The sequence below is a fragment of the Manis javanica genome, chromosome 5 (genome assembly GCF_040802235.1).
Source record: "Manis javanica isolate MJ-LG chromosome 5, MJ_LKY, whole genome shotgun sequence".
NCBI lineage: Eukaryota > Metazoa > Chordata > Mammalia > Pholidota > Manidae > Manis > Manis javanica.
In genome coordinates this window covers 4,222,981-4,249,724 of record NC_133160.1, presented here as the reverse complement: position 1 = coordinate 4,249,724, position 26,744 = coordinate 4,222,981, and the positions used below count along the sequence as shown (strand labels likewise).

General features: G+C 48.6%; 1 protein-coding gene across 4 annotated transcripts in view; it reads right to left on the bottom strand.

Annotated features, from left to right (window-relative positions):
• The window catches only part of APCDD1L (APC down-regulated 1 like), a 54,409-nt gene that overhangs the window by 12,058 nt on the left and 15,607 nt on the right, over window positions 1-26,744 (bottom strand). Inside the window, exons 1-4 of one of the 4 annotated variants that reach the window (XM_073236403.1) lie at window positions 5,179-15,688; window positions 4,212-4,355; window positions 1,261-4,002; window positions 517-1,069 (exon numbers count right to left, since the gene is read on the bottom strand). In XM_073236403.1, the coding sequence (XP_073092504.1) occupies window positions 517-1,069; window positions 1,261-1,355 (648 nt within the window). In that variant the 5' untranslated portion in view covers window positions 1,356-4,002; window positions 4,212-4,355; window positions 5,179-15,688. Of the gene's footprint in view, window positions 1-516; window positions 1,070-1,260; window positions 4,003-4,211; window positions 5,007-5,178; window positions 15,689-26,744 lie in introns of those variants that run through there. The other 3 variants (XM_073236402.1, XM_073236401.1, XM_017677954.3) reach the window with 3 other exon arrangements.

Here is a 26,744-nt window from a genome sequence, read left to right as displayed (position 1 = left end):
TGCCCTCTTAATGAGGTAGTGGGCACTGGTGATCACCCCACTGCCAGCACCTTCTCTCTAGGATTAGCGTCAGACCAGCCTGGAACACTGGCTGCCAAAAGGAATGATTTTGAGGTCATGAAGAGAGCTCAGGCTGATTGTCTGATGATGAGAACGTGTCCTTGTGCTTCTCGGCTACCCAGATCCTGGGCGCGGAGGAGGGGGTGGAGCAGGACAAGGAGGGCACAGGGGCTCATCCCCAAGACCCAGGGGAGGGAAGCCGCCCATCCGATTTAGTTCCTTATGTGTCTTAGTGCAGAGCGGGCACTGGATACATGCTAAAAGATGTGAGGGGTGCCTAAGGGTTCAAAGAGCACTTGATAGGGATGCCTGGACCACCCACCCATCCATCCATCCATCCACCCATCCATCCATCCATCCATCATCACTTTTGAAAAATATTCCCTCTGTGTCTAGTCCAGACATCCTTAACTCAGCTCCTGCACCCCCACCCCCAGGGGCGGGGCACAGACTCACCAGGGCACTCTGCAGGGGCTGCTGGTAGCCGGTGGGCCGGTAGTGGTGCCGCTCTGTTGGGTCGGTGTGGATGTCCCCCAGGTACAGCTCCTCCACGAGATGGGGCCCGGCCCTGGGCTGCCGCTGCAGGTGGCGCTGCATGCGGACCAAGCTGAGCTCATGCATGGTGAAGCCCAGGGCTGCTGTGCAGTCCTGCTCAGCCCGGGCACTCAGCAGCTCGTACAGTGCCCCAGGCAGCCAGGCCCGAGCAGGGGGCAACTGCCAGGCACAAGCCCGGCCAGCCTGGGTCTGGTTGAGGTGCCTGGCGATGTTGAGCAGAGCGTGGCGGTCGTGGAAGACGATGCCCACCTTGTGCAGTTGGTAGTCGGCCTCGGTGGCACCCTGGGTGATCCAGGAGGCCCGGCGCAGGCGGACCTTGCCCTTGATGAGCAGGGAGTGGGCAGGCTCCCGGCAGAAGGGGTCCCTGTAGTAGAACTGGTAGGCTCGGAAGAAGCGGTTGGGGTAGAAGGTGTAGGATCGGGCGAGGAACTCCGGCCCGGGGCGAACCTCACAGCTGTGGGGTGGGAGAGAGAGGTGTGGCCAGGGAGGGGAGCCTGCTCCCAGAGCCCCTCTCCCTCTGTGCTGTGCTCGCACTCCCGCGGCCCCCATTTCAGGCCTCAGCTTGGGGGGTGGGTCCCTGCAGCCTCAGTTTCTCTGCCGGGCCACAGCCCCCCACCCCCGTCCCTATTGGCCCCAGAAGCTCACAGGCTTTGCATCCAGAGGACCCAGGTCCACATCCCATTTCTGTCTTTCACCGGATTGTGAGTCTGGATAACGTCCCACTCTTTCCTCTGTAACATGGAGGGATCAGATCTATGGTCCGGGTTTCCGAGCCTCCAGCACCCTGGCGGCTCCTGGGAAGGGCTTAAGAAATGGGCTCTTCACACCCCTTGGGAGCCCTGTGCTGGGAGCTCCAGGAGGCAGGGTCCTGCCTGTTCCTTGCCCGTTGGATTCCTGGCACCTGGCCCAGAGCCCGGCACACCGCAGACCACCCCTGGGTCCTCAGTGAGTCCACTGTGGGTGGTGGGCACTTCCATTCCATCTCCCCTTTGCTAGGCTGACTTTTCCTGGCCAAGACTCAGTCGTGTCTGTGACAGGCTTGATCTAAACCAGGGGTCAGCCGACTTTTTCTGTAAAGGGTCAGATAACAAATGTTTCTGTTTTTGTGGGCCAGCTGGTCTCTGCTGCAAGGACTCAAGCCCATGGTTCTAGAGCTAACACAGCCGCCCACAGTATGTGAACGGTGAGTCTGGTTGTGTGCCAATAAAGCTTTATTTACAAAAATAGGCAGAGGGCTGGACCTGGCCCGCAGGCCCTCTTCTGCTAGTGACGAAAGCAAGCACAGAGTGGGACTGGGCGCAGAGGGGAACTAGGCGGCTCCCAGACCCTCAGTCACGCTGGCTGGGCACAGGGGGGCCCTGGGGACTTTCCCATGGAGGGTTCAGATGGGCTCGCACGGTGGATGCGTTCTGGGGGAAAAGGGCAGGCAGGTGCCTTCCCAAATGTTATTCTCTGCGGGTACCCCCTGTGCTGATATTGGCTGGATCCTGTTCATGCCAGGGTTGCTGAAGTAGAGGAAATGTGTTCTCACCCAGCATGAAAACAACTGTCTTTCCTTTTTCTTTCAATCTTTCTATGTTAAGGAGAAAGTCTCCATGGGAGCTATCGTGTCTCTAACATCAACCTCCCTTTTTTCCCAAAGGGAACAAACTTGGGGCCTTACGCAAAGAATCTAGTGAGAATTTAATAATGTTGTTTTACTTTCATTGACTTTCTTTTCACCATTACCTCCTATTTATGGCAAGTGGCTATGCCCTCCATATCTTGGGTAATGTTACTCTTAAAAATAATTATTGTGAACTATAAATGTGTGCAGTTTACTCTATATTAATCATACCTCAGTAAAGCTGTAAAAAAAATGAATATGTGTAAGTAAACAAAGCAATGATAAAGAAAAACCGTAAGGAGATACCAGTGCAGGTGGTCATTGAAAATGGGGAGAGGCAGGTCCCACATTCGGGGCTGGGCCACAGCCCTCTGCTCACCCGGTCTCGGCAGAGGCTGGGGACGGGGAGATCTGCCTACGGGAACACGGCAGGCCAAAACGGGCAGCTCGGTGGCGCCCACACTCTAGATCCTTCCCTGCACTACTCCTAGGAAGCAGCAAAGCCTGTCTAGAGAGTAAGAAGGGGAACTTTCTAGGAAGAAAGTTCTAGAAGTTTCCAGAAGCACTGTTCTGTAATGCTGTCGTCTTGGGGCAGGGGCAGCCTCCAACCAGTCCCTACTCTGCCCATGCCCCAGTTCTCTCTCAGAGAGACCCTGGCCAGTGGTACCTGGGTCCCACCTGGACTGTGGAGTCAGGGAGGGGGCAGAGGCGGGGAATGCACCCCAAGTGGTTGGCAGAGCTCACCTCCTCTCCCTCCACCCGAGCGCTGGCAGATATTCAGCCGTTGGATTTCTCCCTGACCTCGGGAGGGTCGTGGAGGTCATGGAGAGTCCGGTCCCAGACCCAGGGGAGTGAGAAATGGGGATAGTTGAGGAGGAAGGGATGTGCTCGTTGTGGGGGGCACCTCTGCCTCCCTTCTCCCCTGACCCCACCCCAGGAGGGGGAACTCAGCTGGCTGCTATCGAGTTTGTGCCCCTTACACGAGGGCAGAACACAGAGCCCAATGCACCGGAGCAGCAGCAGGGCCTCTGAAATGTCAGGTGAGCCTGTCAGGTTAGAAAGAGAATTAGACGGGCAAGCAGGACACCCGGGCCCTCTCTGGTCTGCTCTTTCCTGCCCCAGGACCTTTCCACCAGCCGCTCCCTCTGCTTGGCTCTTCCCTTGGCTCTCTGGATGGCTGACTCCTCTTCTTTCAGCTCGCAGCTGAGTGTTACCACCTCCGAGCAGCCTTCCCTGACCACTCTCAAAAGAACCCACCCAGGTCACTCATCATCACCTCTTTGCTTTCGTTTCCTTCATTACCGAGCTCACACCATCTCTGGTTTATGTCACTTATTTCTTTGTCAGCATGCTCAGCTCATCGTGTCCCCTATACCTGGTGCACAGTATGTGCTCAGTGTCCTGAACAGATAGCTTTCATCCATTTTCTGTTTGTGGTTGAGGCATGAGGCCCAGTACATCCCCTGCCTCCCAGGCTCACTCTGTGGAGGGGGGACAAGCAAAGCCATGTGCTTGGCAGGTAGCCTGCCTCTTGGACAACTGGATGAGTTGTGCCCATTTCACAGAGGTGGACACGGGGGCTCAGAGAGGCTGGAGTCTCTCAGCCTGGGAGCCTATGATCAGGGTGACCTTGGGGTCTTACCCAGTAGAGATCCAGAGCCCGTCAAGGCGCGGGGGCAGCACTGCAGTGATAGGTGCTTGGTTAGGCAGGGGCTGCTGGCAGTGGGGTTCCCAGCGCAGGTGGCTGCCCTCTGCCACCGCAGCCGCCTCCGTGGTGCAGGCTGCAAAGCAGACAGACCTGGGTTAGTTATCCAGGCACGCCCAGGCACTCCCTCTGCCCTTCCCACCTGACCTGGGCCAGCCCAGGGGGCAGCTGAGAATCAGGCAGGGCCTGACTGCACCTCACCTGCCCCCTGGCCCTCCCCGGGGCGCCCCAACTCCCTCTGGCTGCACCCAAACCAGGGTGCCTAGAATCAGCCTCCCGGCTCACCTCCTCCTTGATTCCCAGGTGTGTCCACCATGAATCCGAGCCTCCTGGGGGTACTGTCCCAAATTCCTGGGCCAGGAATCCTCCAAGAGGATTTCTGTGCTGAGCCAGAGTCCTGGGAGCCGGGGCCATCTGCAACCTGGCCTGCTATGGACAGGAGCCGCCCCATGCTGGCTGTGAGCGCCTGCACTCCCGGCTGGGGCACCGCACACTGAGCCTGAGGGGCTGCGGGGCGACTGCCCCCCGCCCCGCCAGGGGGCCCAGGTGCTGCCTGACCTGTGCCGCACAGAGCAGGCCAGACCTACTGCCTGCCCGCCGAGGCCTTGTCCCATGCACCCTCCTCGGTGCCAGGCCCATGTTGCCACCCCCGCATCCGTGGGACCCAGGCCCACACCTGGCACATGAAGGACGCTCCGTAAACGAGTGGTGGGTGCTGGGGCTGATGCACGGGGCCAGTGGCGGGGCCAGGGGGAGCTGGAGGCCTCAGGGAAGGGCAGCCCAGGGCCCCAGGCCCCCCTAAGTGACCTCTTGGTATGCTCATCTTGTGGAGACAAGCCAGGCCTGGCCATGAACCTGTTTGCAATCTCTTGGAAGACCTGCTGAGAGGCACCGGGACCTTCTGCTGCTAAAGAGCAGCAATCCCCCCGAAACTCTCGCCTCCACCCAGAGGGCTGGGCTTGACACAACCCCGACGGCGGATGTATGGGAAGCTTGGTGGCGATCTGCACGCAAGTATCACGGCAGTGGGCTCTGCTCATGGAGGCTGGCCAGCCCCTTCAGCTGGGCTTTCCAACGGCACTTTTACCCACTGAGCCTGTGGCCCAAGTGGGTCAGGGGGTGAGCTGAGGCAAGGTGGGCCTCTGTGGAGACACTGGCTAGCCCAGGGAGCCAGGCCCTTGGGGTCTGGGATGCCCTGAAGGCTTGGGGGCTAAGTGGAGAAACGAGCGAATGGCGTGTTCTGTCCCCTTACCCAGTGCTCCGTCCACCGTCCATCTCGGGCTCAGGAACTGCAGCGTGGCCAGGGAAGGTCTAGGGAGGCCTGGGGTCCCCACACTGCCCCTCTGCAGCTGTTTTATGGGGCAAGTGGCCCCCAAACTCTCTGCGTCCCAGCAGCCTCTCAGAAAAATGAGGCATTGTGGATTCCTCACTCCCTGGGGGCCCCGGGGAGCAGCTGAGAAGGCAGGAGTGGCATGATGGTCATGATGGTGAGGACCTGGTGGTTCCTGTTAATCAAGTACCCGCTCTGTGCATTCCTGCCCAACCTCCCCAATGGCACTAGGAGATGGGTGTTGGCGTCAGCGGCTTCCTGTGGGTGGAGAACCAGGCTCCACATGGGGACGGCTTACCACTTCCCAAGCGGTACACACGGGGGCACACGCTTCCCAAGGGTGACAGAGCCCAGGTTTTTGGCCCCTGGCCTGATGGCTTAACCGTTGCCTATCTTGCAAGGGACAGGGGCTGTTTTCAAGACTTGGAGGAGTGCAGGGCACTCAGCAGACACGGGCTGAATGAATGGGTGGATGAATGACTGGAAGGCCAGTCGAGCACTGGAGCCCTGCCGGATTCTTGGTTTGTCCTATGACTGATGTACTGGTTTTAACCAGCTAAATAAGAGAGATGAGAACAGCTAACCAACCAGCCAGGTTTCAGATGGCCTCACGCAGCCATGTGGGCACTCAGGTGCCCCCAGAGTTGGGGCCACTCTACAGGGTGGGCAGTACCGAGGGAGGCTTGAGAGAGAAGCTTGCAGTGGTTCTGTGTTAACTTGGGCACATCTAATTTTTCGGGGACCAGCCCCAGGATGCTGTGGTGTGTGGGGAAGTGTCAAAGCTGGACCAGCCTAATGCCTTTGGGAATCCTGGGCTGGGACTCACACACATCACCATCACATCGTGAGCCTCCCCACTCATGCGGCCGCAGCTCTGGGGAGGTGCTCGGTCCCCCGGATTCAATGCTGGGGGTTAATTGAACTTCACCAGTGTCCACCAAACCTGTCTGGAAGTGTCAGTTTGGAGGATGGATGAAACTGGGGCTGTCAGCATTATTTGCCTGGTGGGAAAGGCAAGCTTACATCTCAGAGCAAAATTGTGAATGAGCCCTAAAAATTATATTGGCGTTGTCTCCTCAAAGCTCTGTTTCTTAAGGAAATGTTTTCTGAAGTCACCAAGCAGAGATGGCCTGCAGCGTTGTATTTTGTCATGAATCCTCAGGCAGTGTGTTCCCACTAAGTGTGTTTCAGTTTGTTTTGTGTTTCCGTGAGAAAATCATATTTAATTAAGTCAGGAGACTACGTGAGACATGGTGAGATCTCACGGTATTCAGAACATGCACACCCCAAACATAAAACACGACAGGAGACCTTCTTTGTGACAACGGAGTGGGGCATAACATCCCCTCTCGACTGTTCTTGAAGTTTCAACTTCAAGGTTGCAAAACTTAAATTGACCGATTATAAATGAATACATGAAATTTCTCCAGTTGTAGCTTTTGAGGCAGACTTGTTTTCCTTTTCTTTCTCTCTCTTTTTCTCCCTTAGAAATGTCTCAACAAAAGGGGCAACAGCTGAAAGCAGATGGTGCTGGGGGGCGGGGTTCACACCTTTTCGCAGGGACCTGATAGACTGAGTTAAATGCATGGGCCAAACTGATTTTTATCAACCATGGATTTTTAATTAACAGTGGTGTCCACTTACCGCCATCCATTATTTACTGTTTACCCACTAATTAAAAATTATGCTGCTTTTGCACTCATAAGAGCAGGGACATTTGAAATTAGATAGCATCGTTCAAATTACCTGCAGAATTAAATCTGGAGCATCCAAATGCTCAGACCAGGCTACTGGGGTTTAAAATATGAGCTGCTCCAGCCCGTGTGTTCTCGGGAGTTAGAATGGACGGAACAGGCTTCATGGTGAGCACTGTATGGAACCTGCCTGCGGCCTTCAGGGGGAAGGACACTTGCTGAGCCTCCCCCACTTGTGGCCACCTGGCTGACATTGACTTGAGACCCGCTGCTCTGTATTATGATGGGGAGCCCTCCCAGCGGTCCCGGGGTCGGCAGCCTGTCAGTGAATCGATGGAACGCCTCCAGTGCCAGCCATTCCTGTGGACCGACAGGTGTCCTCTGCCCAGCCACCCAGGACACAAGTTCCATCAACACGTCCACTTTGCAGACGATGAAACTGAGGTTCATGGGATGGAATACTTGGTTGGTGTCACTCCAGACAGATGCTTCTTACCCAATTAGAAAACAAATATTGCTAAAATACACCTAACATAAAAGTCACCATTTTAGCCATTTTGAAGTGTACAAGTAAAATCCAGCAGCACTGGAGGACGCTGGTCATGCTGCACAACCATCAGCACTGTCTAGTTCCAGAACATTTTCATCCCCTGCAAAAGAAATCCATATGCAGGAGTCATTCCCCCATCCTGCCCACCTTGCAAACCCTGGCAGCCACAAATCTGCTTTCTGTCTCTATGGAGGTACCCATTCTGGACATTGCATAGGCATGGAATAAAAGATGCACTTCCCTTTCTTATCTACTCTTCACAACACTTCTGTTAGGTGGATGCAGTTATCCTCATTTTACAGATAAAAAATAGAGGCTTAGAGAAGTTTTGTCCCCAGGTCCACACTCCACATCTTCTTTATGGATTATGAGAAGAGTGGGTAGGAATCAGAAGGGGAGGAGAGTGGAGAAAAAATGTGGGGCTTGTAGCCAGAACAGATGGAGAAATATCAGGTATCTATCTTTGGGGGCAAAAAGAAAAAGGTGTTGTTTTTTCCTACCCTAATTGGCATGTTCCAAAGTTCCAGGAGGCGTGCCGAGTGATTTGGGGTGCAATGGTGAGCATTTCTCATTTCAGTGGTTACGCATTGATTTTAGAGGGTGGTAAAAGCAGCCACAGTTACCGTAGCAAATGAGTGCTTTCCTAGACCGCATTGCCCAGGACAAGACTGAGTTTTAAAAGGGGGTTGGTCTGAACTTGATTTTAAAGTATTACGTAAAACTCTAAGTAGGTATGATTTAATAAGTAAGTGTATGTGGGCTCACGGCTGTAGAAAATAACCTGGGGATGAAGGGAGCAGACAGGGGGTGAAGTTATCCCTCCACCTCAAGAATGCAGTAGGAGAATGGCTGTGCGTCCCGGGAGGCTGCAACAGAGACCACAGACTGGGTGACTTAGAGCAACAGGACCCCGTCTCTCATAACCTGAAGGGCAGAAATCTGAAATCAATGTATGGGATGGTGGCTTTCTCCTGAGGCTCTAGGGGAGGGTCCTGCCTCTTTTGGTTCCTGGTGGCTCCAGACATTCTTGGCAGGCGCCTGTGTCACTCCAGTCTCTGCCTCCGTCTCCACATGGCTGTCTTCTGTGTGCCTACATGTCTGTGCCCACATCTCCCTCTCCTTTCTCTGATGGAGACGCCAGTCACTGGATTAGGTCGGGCACATACGAGCCCATCATAACCTCAGTTTAACTTGATCACATGTGCAAAGATCCTGCTTCCAGATAAGACCATATTCACAGGTGCCAGGGCTTAAGATTCAGACATACCTTTTTGGGGACACAGTTCAACCCATAACAGGTACCGAGGGGCATCCGAAGTCCACAGCCTGACCTCTCTTCCTTGGGGCCGTCACCCATGCACACACACTGAATGGCTCCTGTAGGTCTTCATAAAGTTGCTCGAGAGGGCTGGAGTGCCTGTTATCTTGGAGAGGCTGGTGTTAATCTAATAGGCCCACTATGGATTATAATTTCAAAGAATCACAAGTGTGTCAAAGGAAATTTACATGATGGCTGAAAACTTCCTGTGGTTTCCCTTAGAGCAACAGCCACGTGCTTCCTTGTCATCCGCGAGTCCCTTTAAAATCAGCCATGTTCCCGTCTCCAGCGTCAGCCATCAGATCCCACCATGCTTCCCCACTGTGTGTTCCTAGGGATGAATGGGCAACCGCACTGCCTCAGGGCTGCTGCATATGCTGTTCCTCTGCCAGAGTGCCCTTCCCTCTGCTTTGGGTCGGGTTCTCCTTTTTCAATGAGGTCTGAACATGAACGGCATTTCCGGGCAGGCTGATGTCAAACACTCCCCTTCTGCTATTTTCCATTCCCTTTTCTCTTCGGCAGCATTTGTCACAACTGGCAATTATTTACCTACTTTCTGTTTTTTACTTCTATTTCTTGATTTTTCAATTTAAAATAATTTCAAATCGAAACTTAATAAACATGTTTCAAGAGCAATAGGAAGAATTCTAGTATGCCCTTCATCCCGTTTCCCCAAGGTTAGCATCTTAAATGGACAGAGTACATGATCAAAACCAGGAAATTAACGTGGATAACAGTGCTTTTAACTTTAATCTACCTTTTTAAATCTAACTTTAATCTAACTTTTAATACACAAGCTTCACTACTTGTCCACTGAATGTCCCCTCTCTGGTCCAGGATCCAACCCAGGACCACATTCAGTTGTCAGGCCCCCTTAGCCTCCTTGGATCAGAGACACTTCTTTGGTCTTTGTCTTTCATGACTTTGACACTTTGGAAGAGTCCCGGCCAGTTATTTTGTAGTATGTTCTTCAATTCAGGATTGCCTGATGTTTCCTTATGGTTAAATTCAACTTATGCAGTCTTGGTAAGAATCCCCTAAAAGCAGTGTTGTGCGTCTTGCAGCGCCTCATCTGAGGAGGCACGTGATGTCAGTTGGTCCCAATAATGATGATAATTTTGATGACCTGCTTATTGGGGTGTCTACCAGCGTTCTCCCCTGTTAAATGACTAATTTTATCTTTGTAATTAATAATGTCTTATGGGGTCATACTTAGAAATAATGCAGAGATCTTGTTTTTCATCATACTCCCACCCTCATTTTAGCATCTATCGATACCATTGACTGTTCTTGCTCGCAATAATTATTACTGTGGTGTTTTCAAAACTGTCATTCTCTAGTTTCATCATTTTTCCTGAATGTATTTATTGGAATTGTGCTGTAAGGAAGCATTTATCTCTTCACTTAGTTATTTGTATTAGTAGGAGCTCAGGGATACTTACTTTATAGGTCACAATCTATTGCTGTCATTATTCACTTTGTTGTTCCATTTTCCCAGATTTGGCCATGATGAGCTCCTGCAACTTCGCTCCTGTGTAACTTTCTACATGCCCTTGCCAGTTTTTGGAGCACTTCCTCGTTTTCTGGCACCAGAAGGCTCATTTTGTACTTTACCTGCCCCAGCCCTGAAATCAGTCATTTCTCCAAGAAGTCCTAGATCCTTATGTTGGAGAATGGTGTTTAGAAACCAAGATCTTGGTGCTGGGTGTGCTCATTGCTACTGGAGTGTCATGCTAGTCTCCTCTCTTTCCTTTTCCTTCCCTCCTTTTCTTCCTTCCTTTTTCTCACTGTTTCCCCCACTAATCTGCCAGCAACATGAGGACATCTTTCCTACTCACTGCTAATTTCCCAGCATTTAGCACAGTTCCTGAAGGATGCTCAATGAATATTTTTTAAGACATGCACAGCGCTTAGAACAGTGCCTCCACATAGCAAGTGCTCTATAAATGTGTTATAATTGCCACTTTTAGTTGAATGATTGAATGACTTGTACGTTAGACCAATGCTTATGAGTTCCTTGTTGATACTTCTCCCAGCCCTTGGGATTTCTCCTCCTAAAAAAAACTGGTGGTTTTCATCAAGTGTGTGGCTATTAGGGTCAAGTTTGAAATGGAAGTAGAGAGAAAGAGACAGCTGGTCTGCTGAGGGTGAAGGGCGGTCAGTATGGGAGTGAGTTCCCAGCAGGCTAGGGACCTGGGCTGATCCAAGCAGGCCATGAGGAAAGACAAGTAGACAAAGGGAGATTTAAGTGTAAGTATCAACTACTGCTGAGAGCCTTGGGGCTAAGATGGCTCCAGCATAAGAACCAATGTCAGGTGCTTTGCTTTAGGGTCGTTGTTGAACCTTGGAAGCTGCCCCAGGCAACCCAGGACCCTGATATGCTTCTATACCCCAGGGAAGGCTCTACCTAGCTCTGAGTGGCCCTGTTCAACAGAAACAATATGAGCCACAAATGCATCCACATAGGTGGTTTTACATTTTTTATTAGCCACTTTAAAAAGGCTAAATGGTAACAGGTGAAATTAATTTTAATGGTATTTTATCCAGCTCCAAATATTATATTTCAACATGTAATAAATATGAAAACTGTTAATGAGATGTTTTATATGCTTTTTTCATAGAAGTCTTCAAAATTAGGTGTGTGTTTATACTCAACCACACAACTCAATTTAGATTGCCACATTTTAGGGGGCTCAGGGGCCACCTGTGGTTGGTGGCTGCCTTATTGGCTAGTGTAGCTCTAGCTCAAGAATCGAGTGTGTGTGTGTGTGTGTGTGTGTGTGTGTGTGTGTGTTACATGTCGCCGTGTCAGAGGCTTTCGAGCTGGTTTCTGAACACCATGACAGCTTTTTGGGAGAAGGGGAAACCCAGTGACTCAGGTTCTTGCCTCCCACCCCCAGCTTTAGGTCAAGCAGCCCCTGCTTTTTGCTCTGGCTTATATAGTGGGACACTAATTAAGATTTGCTTTGAAAAAAGTGTTCTCTTGCTTAAAAAATGGAGTCTGAAACCTTCTGGTTTATTTCAAAATTCTTAGCTTGAGGTAATTGACCTAGAATGTTTGGACTTGGAAGCTTACATATATTTTAAATAAAAATCCCCACCCTAAAAGTAACCTCTCTTGATTAGAGGCTGCCGCCATTTACAAACTAGACTTGCTGGCGTGCAGGGGGATGCGCTAGCTGCTTCTCCAACAAGCTTCAGAAACCGGCTGTTGAAACGGCAGCCGTTGTGGCATTGTGACAGCAAAAGATATGCTTTCCAATGAAGTCATTGCACAAAAGGCACGCAGACTTTTCCGTTTGAACTCCCCAGGGAAGGTTGCAGATTGGCATGCTATGACAGTCCCAGCAAATCACAGAAATATGAAGACAAAGTCTGAATTATAAGGAGTCCAAACTTCCCCTCTGGCATGGCTGGCTGGCCCCAGATTCCTCAGCTGTCTCTCAGTTGGCGGCAATTGAAACTCATCAGGCAGCTAATCCTAGGCCTTTGCCCTCGAGGCCAGGTGTTGGTGGGGGTTGGATCGGCCTTCCTGGGACTCAGACGCGGGTGTGCTCTACAAAAAGTATGCGCCACTCTCCACAGCCTGGACTGTGAAATGTGTTCTCCTTTGCTTGGTGAGCTCAAAGAGTTGTAAGTTGCCCTGCGGGATTCTGGAGGGACTGCGTGCCTGGCACAGCAGACCTGAGCTGGTGGGCACCGGATTCCAATGTCAGCATTTGGAAAGGCTATTAAAGAGCACAGCTGGTTTGTCCCCATTCACCCAGTTCTCCTTGTGAAGTCCCAGATGAGCCTGGCCGAGGGGCCGGGGGATGACGTGGGCCTTGCTTGGTGCCTCCTGGAAAAGGTGATTATTTTCTGTTTGTGTTTCTGAAATTGAAAATATTTTGTGAAGGAACACAGCTGGCCACCCAGACATCTCCCCGTGGCCTGTGCTGAGCCTTCCCTGCTAAGGGAAAGGAAACACACAGCTCACGGATGGGCAAGGGATGGGGAGCTGGGGAGACAGTCCGGCCCTGCAGGCCTGGCTCATCAGCCACTCTGTCTGTTTGGGAATCTTCCAGAACAAAAACTATTCACACCGAAACTTTCCCTCAGCCCCGTGATGAGGCTAATTAGTCCCCGCCCTGGCTGGGGCTTCCACCCTGATGAAAACTGAAAATTCCAGCCAGACCCAGCTGTTTGCAAATAGCCAAGGCATCAGGGCGACTGATGGAAGTTCTTCCTTTTCACCCAGATGTTCTTGGGGTCTTGGAGACAAGGCCGCGTTAGCTCTGCTGTAGCGCCTGCAGTCCCAGGTCTGCATGTTGGCCCTTGGGTACTCATAATTCAGACCAAATTCGGTCAATGCTCTCCACTGACACCAACACTCCATCCTGTGTTTTGAGGGGTGGGGTAAGGGGCGTCCGGGCCTGGGCAGATGGAGCCCGAGCCCTCCCCGTGCCTCGATGTGCCCGGATCTCCTCGACATTCTGACGCCTGACTAAGGGCTGTAGTCGCAGGCAGCATTTGCCAGACAGAAGGTGTGTCCAGGTCTCCCAGTGGCTCGAATCCTTATTCGCTCTCTTGGCAAAAGACTGGAGCTTTCATTGTTCTATAGAACAGGAATTTGGCGAGACAGTCACAAGGTCTTGAGACATTCAATGAGAAAGACGTTTGTGTCGCTGTGGTGAAGCCTCCTGGAAAAGGGCACAGGACGCACCTTTGGGTAGGACCTTGAGCTTAGCTCTTCATGCGGCTTTGGGGTCTGGTTCTCCACCAGGTCTTCCCAAGAGGGGTCAAGAACCTTCCCATCCCAAAGAAATATGCAGGTTTTGAAGAGAGAAAGTTGGAGGCTAGTGGTCTCCACTGAGTCCCTTAGGGTCTGAGAACTGCCCGGACCTGTCGGAGGCCTGGGGGAGCAACCCCGGCGTTGGGGGAAGTACACCACACCTGGGCTGTTCTCAGGACTCTCCACAAGGGGGCCCTCTTGAGCTGTGGTTGGGGCGGTTGGGCGCCCGGGGTGAAACCCGGCACCACCACCTCCAGCCTCAGCCTCCAGCCCGGGGCCACCAGACTCCGTCCTTAGGCCCTGACTTGGTGAAGGGGGAGCCTATGGGAGGCCGGCTGCGGGGCCCACGCCTCTTTCACGTGGGAAACCTTCGTTAACACGGGCACCGGGAGCGTATTTGGAGACCGAAGGGCGAGGGTAGTGGGGTCGCCCAGCCTTGCCTCTGTTTGCAACACAGAACAAAATCTCCAATTGGAACCACCAGGAAGGGCATTTGGGAAGCTTCATAAACAATGACACAAAACATCCTGCTCCCTAGGGCTTCCCCCAAAGACGCACCTAGGGGGGGCTTTGGGTCAGCCACCCCAGGAAGCATGGAGATTTTAAATGCAAGAAAATTATTGTAATTTAACAAATCAATTTTTCTTACATTGTGTTGAGATTAAGTTCGTGGTCTCTTCCGTACATTCAAAATAAGAAATTTCCCTTGAGTGTAATTTTGTGGGGAAATCTACATCATGTTTTGAAAAACCCATTTTGTTAGGAGCTACCAGATTTTAAGAGAAATGGTAATATTTAATTATGGCGTTATTTTACCGTCTAGAAAATTAATGTGCTTTTGGAGTTTCAAGAGAAAGGCCGGCTGTAAGTCCAAACCCTATTTTTAAATTACCATACAAATAGAATCCCAGAGACGCAAATGTTGGCTTAAGTGTTGCAGAGGAGGTACAGGAAAACGCGTTGGCTTCCTAAATGTTACGTAAACAGGCTTGTAATTCTTGCCTTCCCTCAAGACCCTGGATCCGCGGTGTTCTTATCCTGGGGAGACCACACGCAATTCACACGAGGGACCTCAGCAGTGCTAATTGAGTGGCCACAGCGGGTTAGTCACCAATGTCCCCGTTACCGTCCCAACAATAAGCCGCCCGTCTCTGTAAAGCTCTGGAGTGGGCAGAGCCCCATTTACTCAGGGGCTCCATCCTCCCAACAGGCCTTGGGGCGGCCATCGTGACCGCCCCCGTCCTCCAGGTGAGGGAAGGAGAGTGTGCAAGTGTGCAGCTTCGGTGGCACGAGCCGGTGGGTGGACCAGTCTCCTCTCGCCTGCACAGGCAGCCCCCGGCCTCTGCCCAGCATGCACCAAGTGCCTCGGCGTGCCTGGCCACAGGCTGGCAGAGAAGCCTTTGTGAGGGATGAGGGTCTGGCACCCTGAGCCAGGGCAGCAGAGCCTCAGCAGAGCTCTGCCCGCCGCTGATCGTCTGCTGGGGGAGGAGCTCTTGGAGAGCCTGGCAGGACAAGTGGCTGCCTTGCAGGTGGGGGAGAGCCTAATGGGCACTCCAGTGGGGGCTGCGAGGGCGGCACGGAGGTGTGAAGCAGCAGTCGGGCCCGGTTGGGGGGATGTAATTAGTCCCTGTGATGGCGGCACCCGGTGAGGGGGTGCCACAGGGAGAGACGGAGAGGCCAGGAGCAGCAGCTGGGCAGGCCAGTTAGCCAGCTGGGGGGGCCTGGAGTGTTCTTCACACAGAGGAGCAGGGCAGGAGCAGGTGGGCATTTGGAAAGGCAGTGCTTTCCAAAGGGTGTCATGCCCAGGTGGGGGGCCCTGGCCACAATTTCAGGTACGTGAGGTGCAGTTGGCATTTGATTAGGTGCATATCTATTTTGACTCAATTCGATTACTGACCCATCAAGCTTGGGATTTTGTTAGCATGAGGCTAAAGCATACAGGGAAAGTTATTTTAAAAAATAAGTGAAAATGAGTTAGTTGATTTGGAGAGAGATGTTGACCCGATTATAAGACAGTAGCCATCAGATGTGGCCAAACTGCCATGGTGGCCCGGTGACAGGCTGTTGGGGACCCAGGCCCGAGGCTCTGTCGGCTTGTGTTAAGGATGATCTGGTGGATGTGGGGGGCGGAGTTGGGCAAGGGGAGCTTGGACCTGCAGGCGACCACCTTGAGTCCAGACGTGGAGGTGAGGCTGTGGCAGTGGTCGATGCTGGGGTGAGGGCAGGAAGTGGGGCTGGAGGACTGTCCCCGGAGATGGACAACTGGGACAGTCCTGGTTTTGGGGTGTGCTGTTTTAGGAGCTGACAGGGTAGAAGGAACAAGTGGTGGGGGTCTGGTGGGGCCACACATTTGTCCCCGATGCACACCTGGGGGAGGACAGGGGGTGGAGGTCAGCCAGAGGCCGGATCCCGAGGAAAGCAGCCCCACGGGGAGGGCCAGGTGGAGCCGAGGGGGTTCCTCCAAGAGGAGCGGTGCTGGGAGCAGGCTGTTGATGAGCAGGGTTGAGACAAAACACAGGACACCTACTTAAATAAGATCTCCAGATACACAGGAAAAATTGTTTAGTATCAGTTGTGTCCCCAACATTGCATGGATGAGTGTAGGAGTTTGCAGAAGACAGACAAAACCAGAGGATAGAGAGATTATGTTTTATGGCTTAATTATTATTTTTATATAAGTTCTTTTAGGCCATACACAGGGCAAGAAATGAATCAGAAGATACAGAAAAGCATGAAGGTGATATAAAAGCTCACCCACAATCACCTCACCCAGAGTGAATTGCCACTAACCTGCTGGTGCACGTGACCCTCCCGGTCCCAGTGTCTGGGATGCAGAGAGAGGCTGAGTGCAGGACCCTCAGCCCCCTTGAACTTCCTTCTCTGCAGAAAGGCCTGGCTCATGGCAGGCACACAACACATTTTGGTTGAACGAATGAATACATCTTTCTAGACCTGCCCCCACCCCCAACCCACACACATGCATTTATTCAAAAATTTTTTTACAAAAATGGGAATATCCTATGTATATTATTTGAAATCTGTGTTTTTGACTTAATAATAGATTTTGGAAATCTTTGAGGAAGTTGGGTTTTTTAGGACTGGAGGGACTCAGGCATATTCATAGTCTTTGAGGGCAGAACCAGAGAAAATAATGAAATAGCATAAGCAGGAGATGTAATAACTGGGGGAAGCAGGTGCCTTAATCAAGAAGAGCCCAATAAAAACAGGCTAAACTCTTCAAACAAAAGCAGTGCGTGGCTTGCAATGGAATTTTCAAAATGTTCAAGATGTATAAAAAAAGGTGTAAAATGAAAAGTGAAAGTAGCTTTCTACCCCGAAGCCCTGGTTGCTCCCTCCAAAATAAATAATTCTAACAGTTTCTTGTGCATCCTCCAGAAAATGGTTTCATGCCGATCTCTGCATATAAATGTATATGTTTTTTATGTGGTCATTAAAAATTTTTTTATGAATGCAATCTTTCTATACACATCATGCTGCATTTTGCTTTTTACACTTAAATTATCAGGGATATCTTTCCGTCTTAGACTTATCTCTTTGTACAGGAGACAAAATAGTATTCCACTATATAGATGACACTTGATTTAGCTAACCAGTCCTCTGAAGATGGCCATTTAGTTTGTGGCCAATTTTTTGTCATTGTTGCTATTATTACACATAACCCTCTATTAGACATCCTTTTAATGTGTCTTGGTGTGAATTTTGTGTGTCCTTTGGCTAAATTCCTAACAAAGAAATTGTGTGTGCACTTAACATGTTGATGGATTTGACCAAATTGTCCTCCAAAAATGCTGTTGCAGTTAACCCTGCACCACAGGTGTATGAGAGTGTCTGCATCCTTACACCTTTGGCCACAACGGATATTATCAAACTTTTCACTATTTGCAAATCTAACGTGAACAATGGAAGATAAATTATAAGTTGATGAAAGTTAGTGACTAATCACACAGTTTTGTGCCTATAAGTAAACAAGGGGGACAAGTTAATAAGCAGGTACTCCATTAACTTATTCCTACCTTTTTCCCTTCAGTCTGGGTCAAATGACCATCATTTGTGCCCTGAAAGATTGAGTGTTCACTCATTGTTTCCCAGTGTGCCCCCCTGAAATCCATTCCCCATGGAGCAGGAACTGTGCTCCTTAAAGATATGAATCAGCACCCTGCTTCTGCAGTGTGGCTTTCTGAATATTCTGGGGGACACCTTCACTGTGCACTAGATTTAATGTAAAGTATGATTTGTCAGAAGTAGGGAAGCCTCTGAGTTCCCCAGCCCCCAAAGTGAGCTGAAGAAGAAACTGTGTAGACCGTCCTGAGGGCCAACGTCAGTGTCAGCATTTCCTATGGTAAGAGGCTGGGGGCAACCAGAGGTCAGGGTGGGCCCAGGCTGCCGCTGTCCCTTGACCACCAGGAGAAGCAAATATGAATGCTGTCTTGAGGAAAACACACTCATTTTAGACTTTAAGGTTTTCAATGGATTAAAATCAAATAAACATGGGTTCCCAATTAAAGATCACCAAATATACAAATAAGGAACCCAATGCAGAGTAAGAGTTAGAAGAAAAAATTTATGTCCCAAGAGTATCAGATATTAGAATTGCTATCACAGATAAAGAAAAGTCTGTAAGAAATGTTTAATGAAATAAAAGATGGAATTTTAAAAAAGCAAAACACATGAGCCTATAAAAATGACCAAGCAGATTTGAAAATCAAATAGAGCTTTAAGAAATAAAAAATATAACGGTTGACATAAAATCTTAGTGGGGCAGATTAGATATAGTTGAAAAGGGAATTAGTGAACTGGAAAATAGATGTAAAAAAATAACCAAAATTCAGGAAAAAAAAGAGAGGGGGCTGAAGCCTAAGAAAAAAGTACTGAGATGCCAGAAGTTCCCTCATTGCTTTGGTCAAAAGAAAAAAAAAAAGAAAAAAGTACTGAGAGACACAGCAGCTATAATGAGAGAGTCTGACTAACGTCTTCCAGAAGAAGAGAAAAGAAGGGTTGAGGAGAAGCAGTAGGTAAAGAAAAAAATGCCTGATAGTTTTCCAGAAGTGATACAAGGGGGCAAATTACTGGTACCAGGGACTAAGCAGGTTTAATAAAACTAAATGAACTTGAATCTGCCAAAAATAGGACAGAACAGAGCCATCGACCTAGATTTGTGTACCCAGCCAAATAACCTTTCAAGAACAAGGATAAACAGAGACATTTTCATATAAACAATACTGAGAGCAGCATAATACTAAATGACTTCTACAAAAGTAATTTATGAAGAGGGAAGATCTGATTTTTAAGAAGATATAATGGGCAAAGAATTTGAAAATGTTAAAAATCTAAAAAAAACCCAAAACCTTAAGTAAACCATTAAATTTGTGGGATTAGAAAAAAGGACATAGCTAAAGTACTGGAAAAGAGAAGCATGTAATTTGGGAGAGTAATGATTAGATTAGTGTTCTAAATTTCTTAGAACATTATCAGGAAAAGGGTTAAGATATTAAGATATTAAGATATTAAGGTATTATAATTCCAGAGGTAGCCACTAAAATAATACAAGTATTGTACAGCGTCTAAACCCGAAGAAAAAAAAAAAAAACCCTAGGAATAAACACAGCCCAACTAATCCCTTAAAATATGGCAAGAAAGTGGGGGGGAGGTGCATAAAAAGTACAATTTATAGAAATTAAAAAGATGATTAAAAATGAATGTGATTTACTTGCCAGTTAACAGGCATTATCAAATTGGACTTTTAAACCTCCTGTTATATGTTACTTACATACCTGAAACATAAGGACACAGAGAAGTTGAAAGCACAGGGACGGAAGAGCAAACATTTACTAATCAGATGAAACAGGATATACTATGAAAATCATTATTAAGGATAGAGTCAGTCCATGAAAGGTCCAATCCACCAGGAAGATATGGCCATAAAATAACATCAAAATACACAAGGCAAAAATTGCTGTGGATATAGGGTGATATCGGAAAATTCATCATCATAATGAGAGATTTTTAGCACCTTTCAATTATTTGTAAGTCAAGCAGACAGTAGGTCAGTAATGATGTAGAAGATTTAAAAGCACAATGAACAAATATAATTCATTTTATATATGTGTGTTTGCAAACATATGTGCATGTGTGCATATGAATGTGTTGTATAGGCACAGACACACACACACACACACACGTTACCATGGCTGCAGTCACAGACTACACACTCTTTTCAAACACACATGCAACATTCACAAAAAACTGACCCTCTATCAGGTCATCTCATATCTCAACATAATTCAAAGAATTAGTAACAGGGCACATTTCTACACAACCTAACTAAATTCAAAGTCAGAAAAACATTTTTAAAAAATTGCTTGGAAATAAAAAACATTTTTAAAAGTGTTTGGAAATAAAAAACACTTCTTCCCTAACACTCAGGCATCAATGAAGAAGTCAAAATAAAAGTTAAAAAACACAGAACTTATGAGAATTAAGCGAAAAGTGAAAACAGGACACATCAAAACTTGTGGAATGCAGAGAAAGCAAGACTTCAAGGTAAGCTTACAGGCTTACAAGCTTATGTTTAAAGGAAGAAAGTCTGAAAATTAAAGATATTTATCCAACTTAAAAGTCAGAGCAAGAAAAATAGAGTAAGCCGAAATACAGAAAAAGGAAACAGGGCATAAGGAGAGAAAACAGACATTAATAAAATAGAGACAAAGAGAGTATATGTATAATGTGTATGTATATATGTAACATGTATATAATGTTCTGTAACAGAGAACAAGGACGGCACATAAGAGAGTATAAACAAGGCCCAAGTTGGTTCTATGAAATCTTTAATAAATTAGATAAGCCTCCGATAAGACCGATCAAAAGAAGGAAAAAAAGCAAAGAACAGTGGGTGGGTGGGGAGAGAGGAGAAAAGAGAGAGAAATGCTTCCTACAGGGATAAAAGGGGCATGACTGTAGACACAGCAGAGATATTTTTAAGAAGTGTATGATCCAGTATATATACATACTGGCATATACTGGTATATACTGGCACATACTGTTCGTACTGATGTGTACTGGTGAGAAATTGAGCAGTAACTCAAAATCTCCCTTCCCAAATAAACAAAAAACAAAACAGAACACAGAACAAAACAACAAACAAACAAACAACCCAGTCCAGGGTGTTTTTACAAATGAGTTCTACTAAACGTTCCAGAAACAGATCATTCCAATTTTACATGAACCTCCAAGAGGCAGGAAAGAAGGGCTCATCCCCAGCTCGCGTGGGAGTCCTGTTTTCAAGGGCAAATCCAGGTTCTGCGGGGCCTGAAGTTTTTCAGTGTGGGAGACCCTCTTAAGAAAAAGGGGGCAAACTGATGCAAAGATTCGAAGTCGGTGGAACAGTAAAAAGTTGATTTAGAATGAGAAAAAAACACACAAGAAATTACAAGTTTTATGAAGTTGACAAAAAGCACAAACACAACAAAATCCAGAAAAACGTCACGCTGATTTTATTCATCAACCGCCTGACTCTTTCACAAGTTTCTTCCTGCACTTTTTGGACCATATACACTTTGTCTCTTCACATGACAGAGATTTTTTATTTTCATTTTCTATGGCAAGAGTAGAAAAACCACCCCAGTCCTTCCTTCTGCCATTGTTGACTGAAAATATTTTTGCTTCTTGATAACATAGAAATTTTTTATTTCAGCTCCACAATTCCTTGTTATAATTTTGTGGGTTGTTATCCAATTTTGCAAAATCTCTCTCAAGTTCCTTTCGCATACAAGCTGTGAGATACGAACAACTTTCTGTAGTGTGTCTCTGGCTCTGCACATTGCACACCTTGTCTCACCACCACCAATCACATCGTTTGGGGGAAGAGACCCTTTCCCAGCTGGAAAGGACCCTCATGAGAGAGAGACCCTGAAGCCTTTTGAGGACAGTGTGAATAAGGAAAATTAAGGACAGCAGAGAAAGAAAAGTTATAGGACAACCTCATTTGTGGACTTGGTTGCAAAAGTCCTAAATGAAACATTAGCAAATGGAGCACAGTAGTATCTAAAAAGATCATGCCTTATGACCATGTTGGATTTGTCCCAATAATGCAAAAGTGTTTAATATTAGAAAACTCTATGTGTCATTCACCACATTCACAGATTAAAAGAGCAAAACCGTATGATCTACTACTTATAGATGAAGAAAAGCATTTGATAAAATTCCATACCCATTCCCAATGAAAATAATCTTATCAAAAGAGGAATAGTTTGAAATATCCTTATATTGATTAAGTACATTACCTAAATCCCTACTTTAAATGATATTTCTTAGTGGTGAAATACTGAACTTTTGAGATCAGGAATAGAAAAGTACACCACCACACTGGATGTCAATTACTTCCAACATTTCCTGAAGGTCCTTGCAGTAAGATAATAAAAATAAATAAAAGGTACAAGGATTAGAAAAGAAATAAAATGATGACTATTTGAAAATGATATGATTATCTTCGTACAGAACACAAAATATACAGAAAAATGATTAGAAACAATAAGAGTATTTAGCAAGATGGCTGGATGAAAGAAATCAAAGTAAGGAAATAAATTACCTTTCATAACATCAACAAATAGTTGTGAGGAAGAAGATGCCATTTGCAATGGCAGTAAAAAGTATAAGGTTCCTAGGAATAAAGCTCAAACAAATAAGCAAGACATATGTGGAGGAGAGACATTAAAAGCCATTAAAGAAGATATGAATAAATGAAGTGATATACTTGTAGATAGGAAATATCAAGAGATGTCTGTTCTCTACAAACCAATCCAGCCAAATTCAAACCACTTCTAAAATGGATTCCAGTCAAAATGCCAACAGGTTATTTTATTATATTTCAGGATCTTGACAAGATGGCTATAAAATTTATATGAAAGAGCAAAGGTGTCAGAAATGGAAGAAAAATAAGATTTGGGGTGTGTTACATCAGAGATCAAGATTTATTGAGAACTAGAGTCACTGTAAGATTGCATATTCTGTGAAGAGAGGAACAAATCAACCGAAAGAACAGAGAGCTCAGATACTGCCTCATGACACACATCATGGCAGATGGCAGGGCCGCTGGTCAGAGGGGAAGAGATGGTTCTCAGCCAGACGGGCAGGACAACTGGTCATCCACGTGGAGATCAGACCCCTTCCTCACACCACAGTCGCAGATCAATTTCCAGTGGATAAAAGACTTAGATGTAAATGGAAAAATGCTAAAACTTTTAGAAGACAATGTAGAAGATTATCTTTATGACTTCAAGATAGAGAAGGATCTCTTAAACAAAATGCAAAATGTGTTCATGCTGGAAGACAAGCTGATAAATAAAGCTACATTAAAGTTAGGAACTTCCGCTACTCAAAAGACACAATGGAAAGGGAACAGAAAGAAAAGCCACAAACCAGGAGAGGAAATATGCAACACGCATAACCAGCAAAGGGTTAATAGAATATGTAAAGAAGTCCTACAGTAATCTTAGGGAAAAGACAAACAATACGAACAATACAAAAAGAGGCACAAGCCAGAATTTCACAGAAGAGAAAACAGAATGAGAAATAAGGTCATGTAGACATTCAAACCATTCATAGGGCCACACAAATGAAAACCCACTGAGGTGACATTTTACATTCGTTAGATCAGTAAACATTATGAATTCCCAAAATAGCAAGTGTAGGTGGTGATTGGTGGGGACTGTGAAGGTGGGAGTGGAAACTGGGATAACTATATTGTAAAACAACTCTTGTAAATTAACTTTATAAAAGTTTACAACGTGAGAAATCTAATGGCTTAGAAACATTTACTGTGACTGGCAGTCAAAACAACATTTTACATCAACACCTAATATGCACATAGGCACATCCATGCACACACACACACACACGTGTGCACATGCGTATAATGGGAACAGACGCCTCAGGAGACAATATCGGCTCTCACTGTAAGACATCGCGGGGCAGCGTTCTCATCTTTTTCATTGAGGGAACACACTGGTTGGGCCCCGCTAATGTGATTTCCTGACCCATTAATAGAGCATGACTTAGATTTTAAAACTCTTATTTGTGTGTGTATCCAGCTACAAGCCCAGAACGTAAGGAACAACCTTGCTTGTAATAGCCCCACACCGGAAACAAACAAAATGTGCATAGATGGAAGAATAGAAAAATAACCTGCAGCGCCTTTATATATTAGAATATTATACGGCAGAGAAAATATGAGCTGCAGCCACACCCAACAACATGCACACATCTCAGAAATATAATACGAGCGACAAAAGCCAGTGCAGAGGAACACATACAGGATGCGACAGGCTTGCATAGCCTAAGACCAAGAATGGCTAAAAGATACCTACAGGGCACATATACTCTGAAAAAAAGCAAGGAAAGGACAAACCCAAAATTTAGGAGGGGAAGTAGATGCAGGTGGAGAGAGACACTGGCAATGTTCTGGTTCTTGGGGTGAGAGATGAGATGGGGCCGCGGGTGTCCATTTCATATTTCAGAGCGTGCATATGTTTGTAGTTATCATACAGTGTGGAATGAAAAGGTACATTTGATCAAGTCACTCTCCTGTATGAAACCCTTCCCATTTCAAAATCCTACACAATCTACTTTGTCTGAGTCCTGTCTCTTGCCGTTCTCCCCGAGCCCTCTGCAAGCCACGCACGCTGACCTCCTATCAGCTTTTTATCACCCTAGTGCTTTGGGCTGAATGTTTGCATCCCCTGCAATTCATATGTTGAAGCCCTGTACCCCAGGGTGATGGCATTTGTAAGGGGGGCCTTTGGGAGGTATGAGGCTTAGATGAGGTCATGAGGGTGGATCCCCAGGGTGGGACTGGTGCCATGAAAAGAAAAGAAAGAGACCCCTGCTCTCTCTGCTGGGCAGCGAGAAGGCACAACAGGAGGGGGACCCTCGCCACTCATGGAATTCTCTGGCACCTTGATCCTGGCCTCCCAGGCTCCAGAGCGGTGACAGATACATGTTTACAATTTAAGTCACCCCACCTATGGTGTATCTTACAGAGCCTGAAGTCCCTGGGCACCCAGCAGGTGGTCACCCCACAGAGGCCCTGACCCAGGGCCTTTGCACTTGCAGTTCCCTGTCCCAAGAATGCTTTTTGGGACCTTCTAGGCTCATTCAGCTCCAGTGACACCTTTTCAGTGAGAACTTCCCCATGACCCCATGTCAAATCAGGCCCCCCAGTGTCCCCTAGGGCCTGGTGCCCCCCACCTACCCTGCTTCCGTAGGGAACCGTGGGGGTGTGGTCACTACCTCCCCAGCACTGACCCCTGTCAGTGCAGATCACAGGCCTCCTCAGCAGACTGTGGGCTCCTTGAGGGCTGGGATGCCTCTGTCCCACCCAACCTGTCATCTGCCAAGCCTGGTGCTGGACCTGCCAAGGGTCACACAGCAAGCAGGGGCCACCAGGACCAGCTACATAATCTGCAGGGTGAGTGCACACTGAAAAAACAGGGCCCTTGTTCAGAAAGTATTAAGGATTTCAAGATGGTGACAACAGAGCCTTAAACCCAGTGTGGGGCCCTTCCTGAGCATGCAGCCCGGTATAAATGCCCACTTAGCAGGTCCTCTTGCAGATAAATCTGGGAGCCAAAAGCCTTCCTGAGACTTCGCAGGGCCCTGGAGTCCTGGGTGTGACCTAGCCATGGACACGCCTTAGCTGCCCTGCTGGAGGCTGGCTTCCTGGAGTTGAGCAGCAGGGGCCCCGTGCTTCCCACACCCCAGCACACGCCTGCTTTTCCTCCCCCCGTGCCCACAGTCCTCTGAAGGTGGGGAGCATGGCTGAGGCGTCTCCAGGCTGGAGCCAGGCTGCACCAGGCAAATCTAGGCTGGAATCCCACGTCAGGGGCTTTGGCTGAGACGCTGGTGCTTCACCTGAGGATGCCTCAGTTTCCCTGCCTGTACAATGGGTTCAGAGGCTTGCTGTGGCGAAAGAGGTAACACAGGTGAAGTGCTTGGTGTGGTTGACCCGCCCAAAAAGCTCAGTCCGTGAGTGTGGTTCCTGTTGCAACTCAGAACATGCTAAGTGTGGGCGGGTTACATGGGGCTGTGATGTCCCAACGCAGTGCAGCACCCCTGGCACTGACAGGGCCAGCGGCCGGGCCCACGCTGCAGAGGCAGTGCTCGTGGGACTGCAGGCACAGGCCCCCTCCCCAGCCCCGCTCCCTTATCCCCAGTCTGGGGCAAAGGCAGCCACGTCATTCATTCGCAGCGCCGGGAGCGAGGAGCACGTGACAGAGGGCGGTGGGGAGTCAGCACGGGGCCTGCCGCGTGCAGGGGTGTTCACGATGTTCGCTCTTTATGACTATTTTTATGAGCGGCTGAGGGCAAGGGGCATTTCTATTCAGTTCTGCTTCCCCCAAGGTTAATGAGTTCAGGCTGGTTTTCTGAATCCTGAGAAGAAATTTTAGTGTATGCAATTACTGCTTCTATTTAGCAGTAACCCACTCCAAGCTTGGGGTCAGGCGTGGGAGAGCCTCGCAGAGGAATAAAGCATGTTGTGGCGCCAGAGGCGCGCCCAGCCCTGCCCCGCAGCCAGACCCCAGATGACTCGTCACCACGCCGTGGGTGGGTGACAGCAGTGGATGAGAGCGGGCGGGTCCCCATGCCTGCTCACCACACGTCCGGGCAGCACCTGTCACATGGAGGTGCTGTGCTGGGTATAGTGGGACAGCCCGTTCTGCCTCGGCTGTAGGTGGGGACACACGTTGCTCCAGCCATGTCACAGATGAAGCATAAAGGCAGGCACTGGTGTGCACATGGCCCGCAAGGGCAAGTAGCTGGGCCCAGGGAAGTGCCACATGGGGAGGAGGTGCGGGCTGCCCAGGTGGGCCCAGCAGGACTGAGAGAGCAGCATGTGCAAAGGCCCTGAAGAGGGGCTGGGCTGGGTGGAACAATGTGAGCCCCACACGCAGGCAGGGGGGCCAGTAGCTTGGACTCCACCCAGAGGCACCGGGTGCCCTCAGAGGGTGCAGACAGCAGACACAGCTGAGGAGCATGGGCAGTGGTGGGGAGAGCGGGGTTGGGGGAAGGAGACCCCTCAGGGGTCTTCCTGGTGGGCCAGGCAAGGATGGGTGAGGGCTGGGTTGGGCATGGGGGTCACCA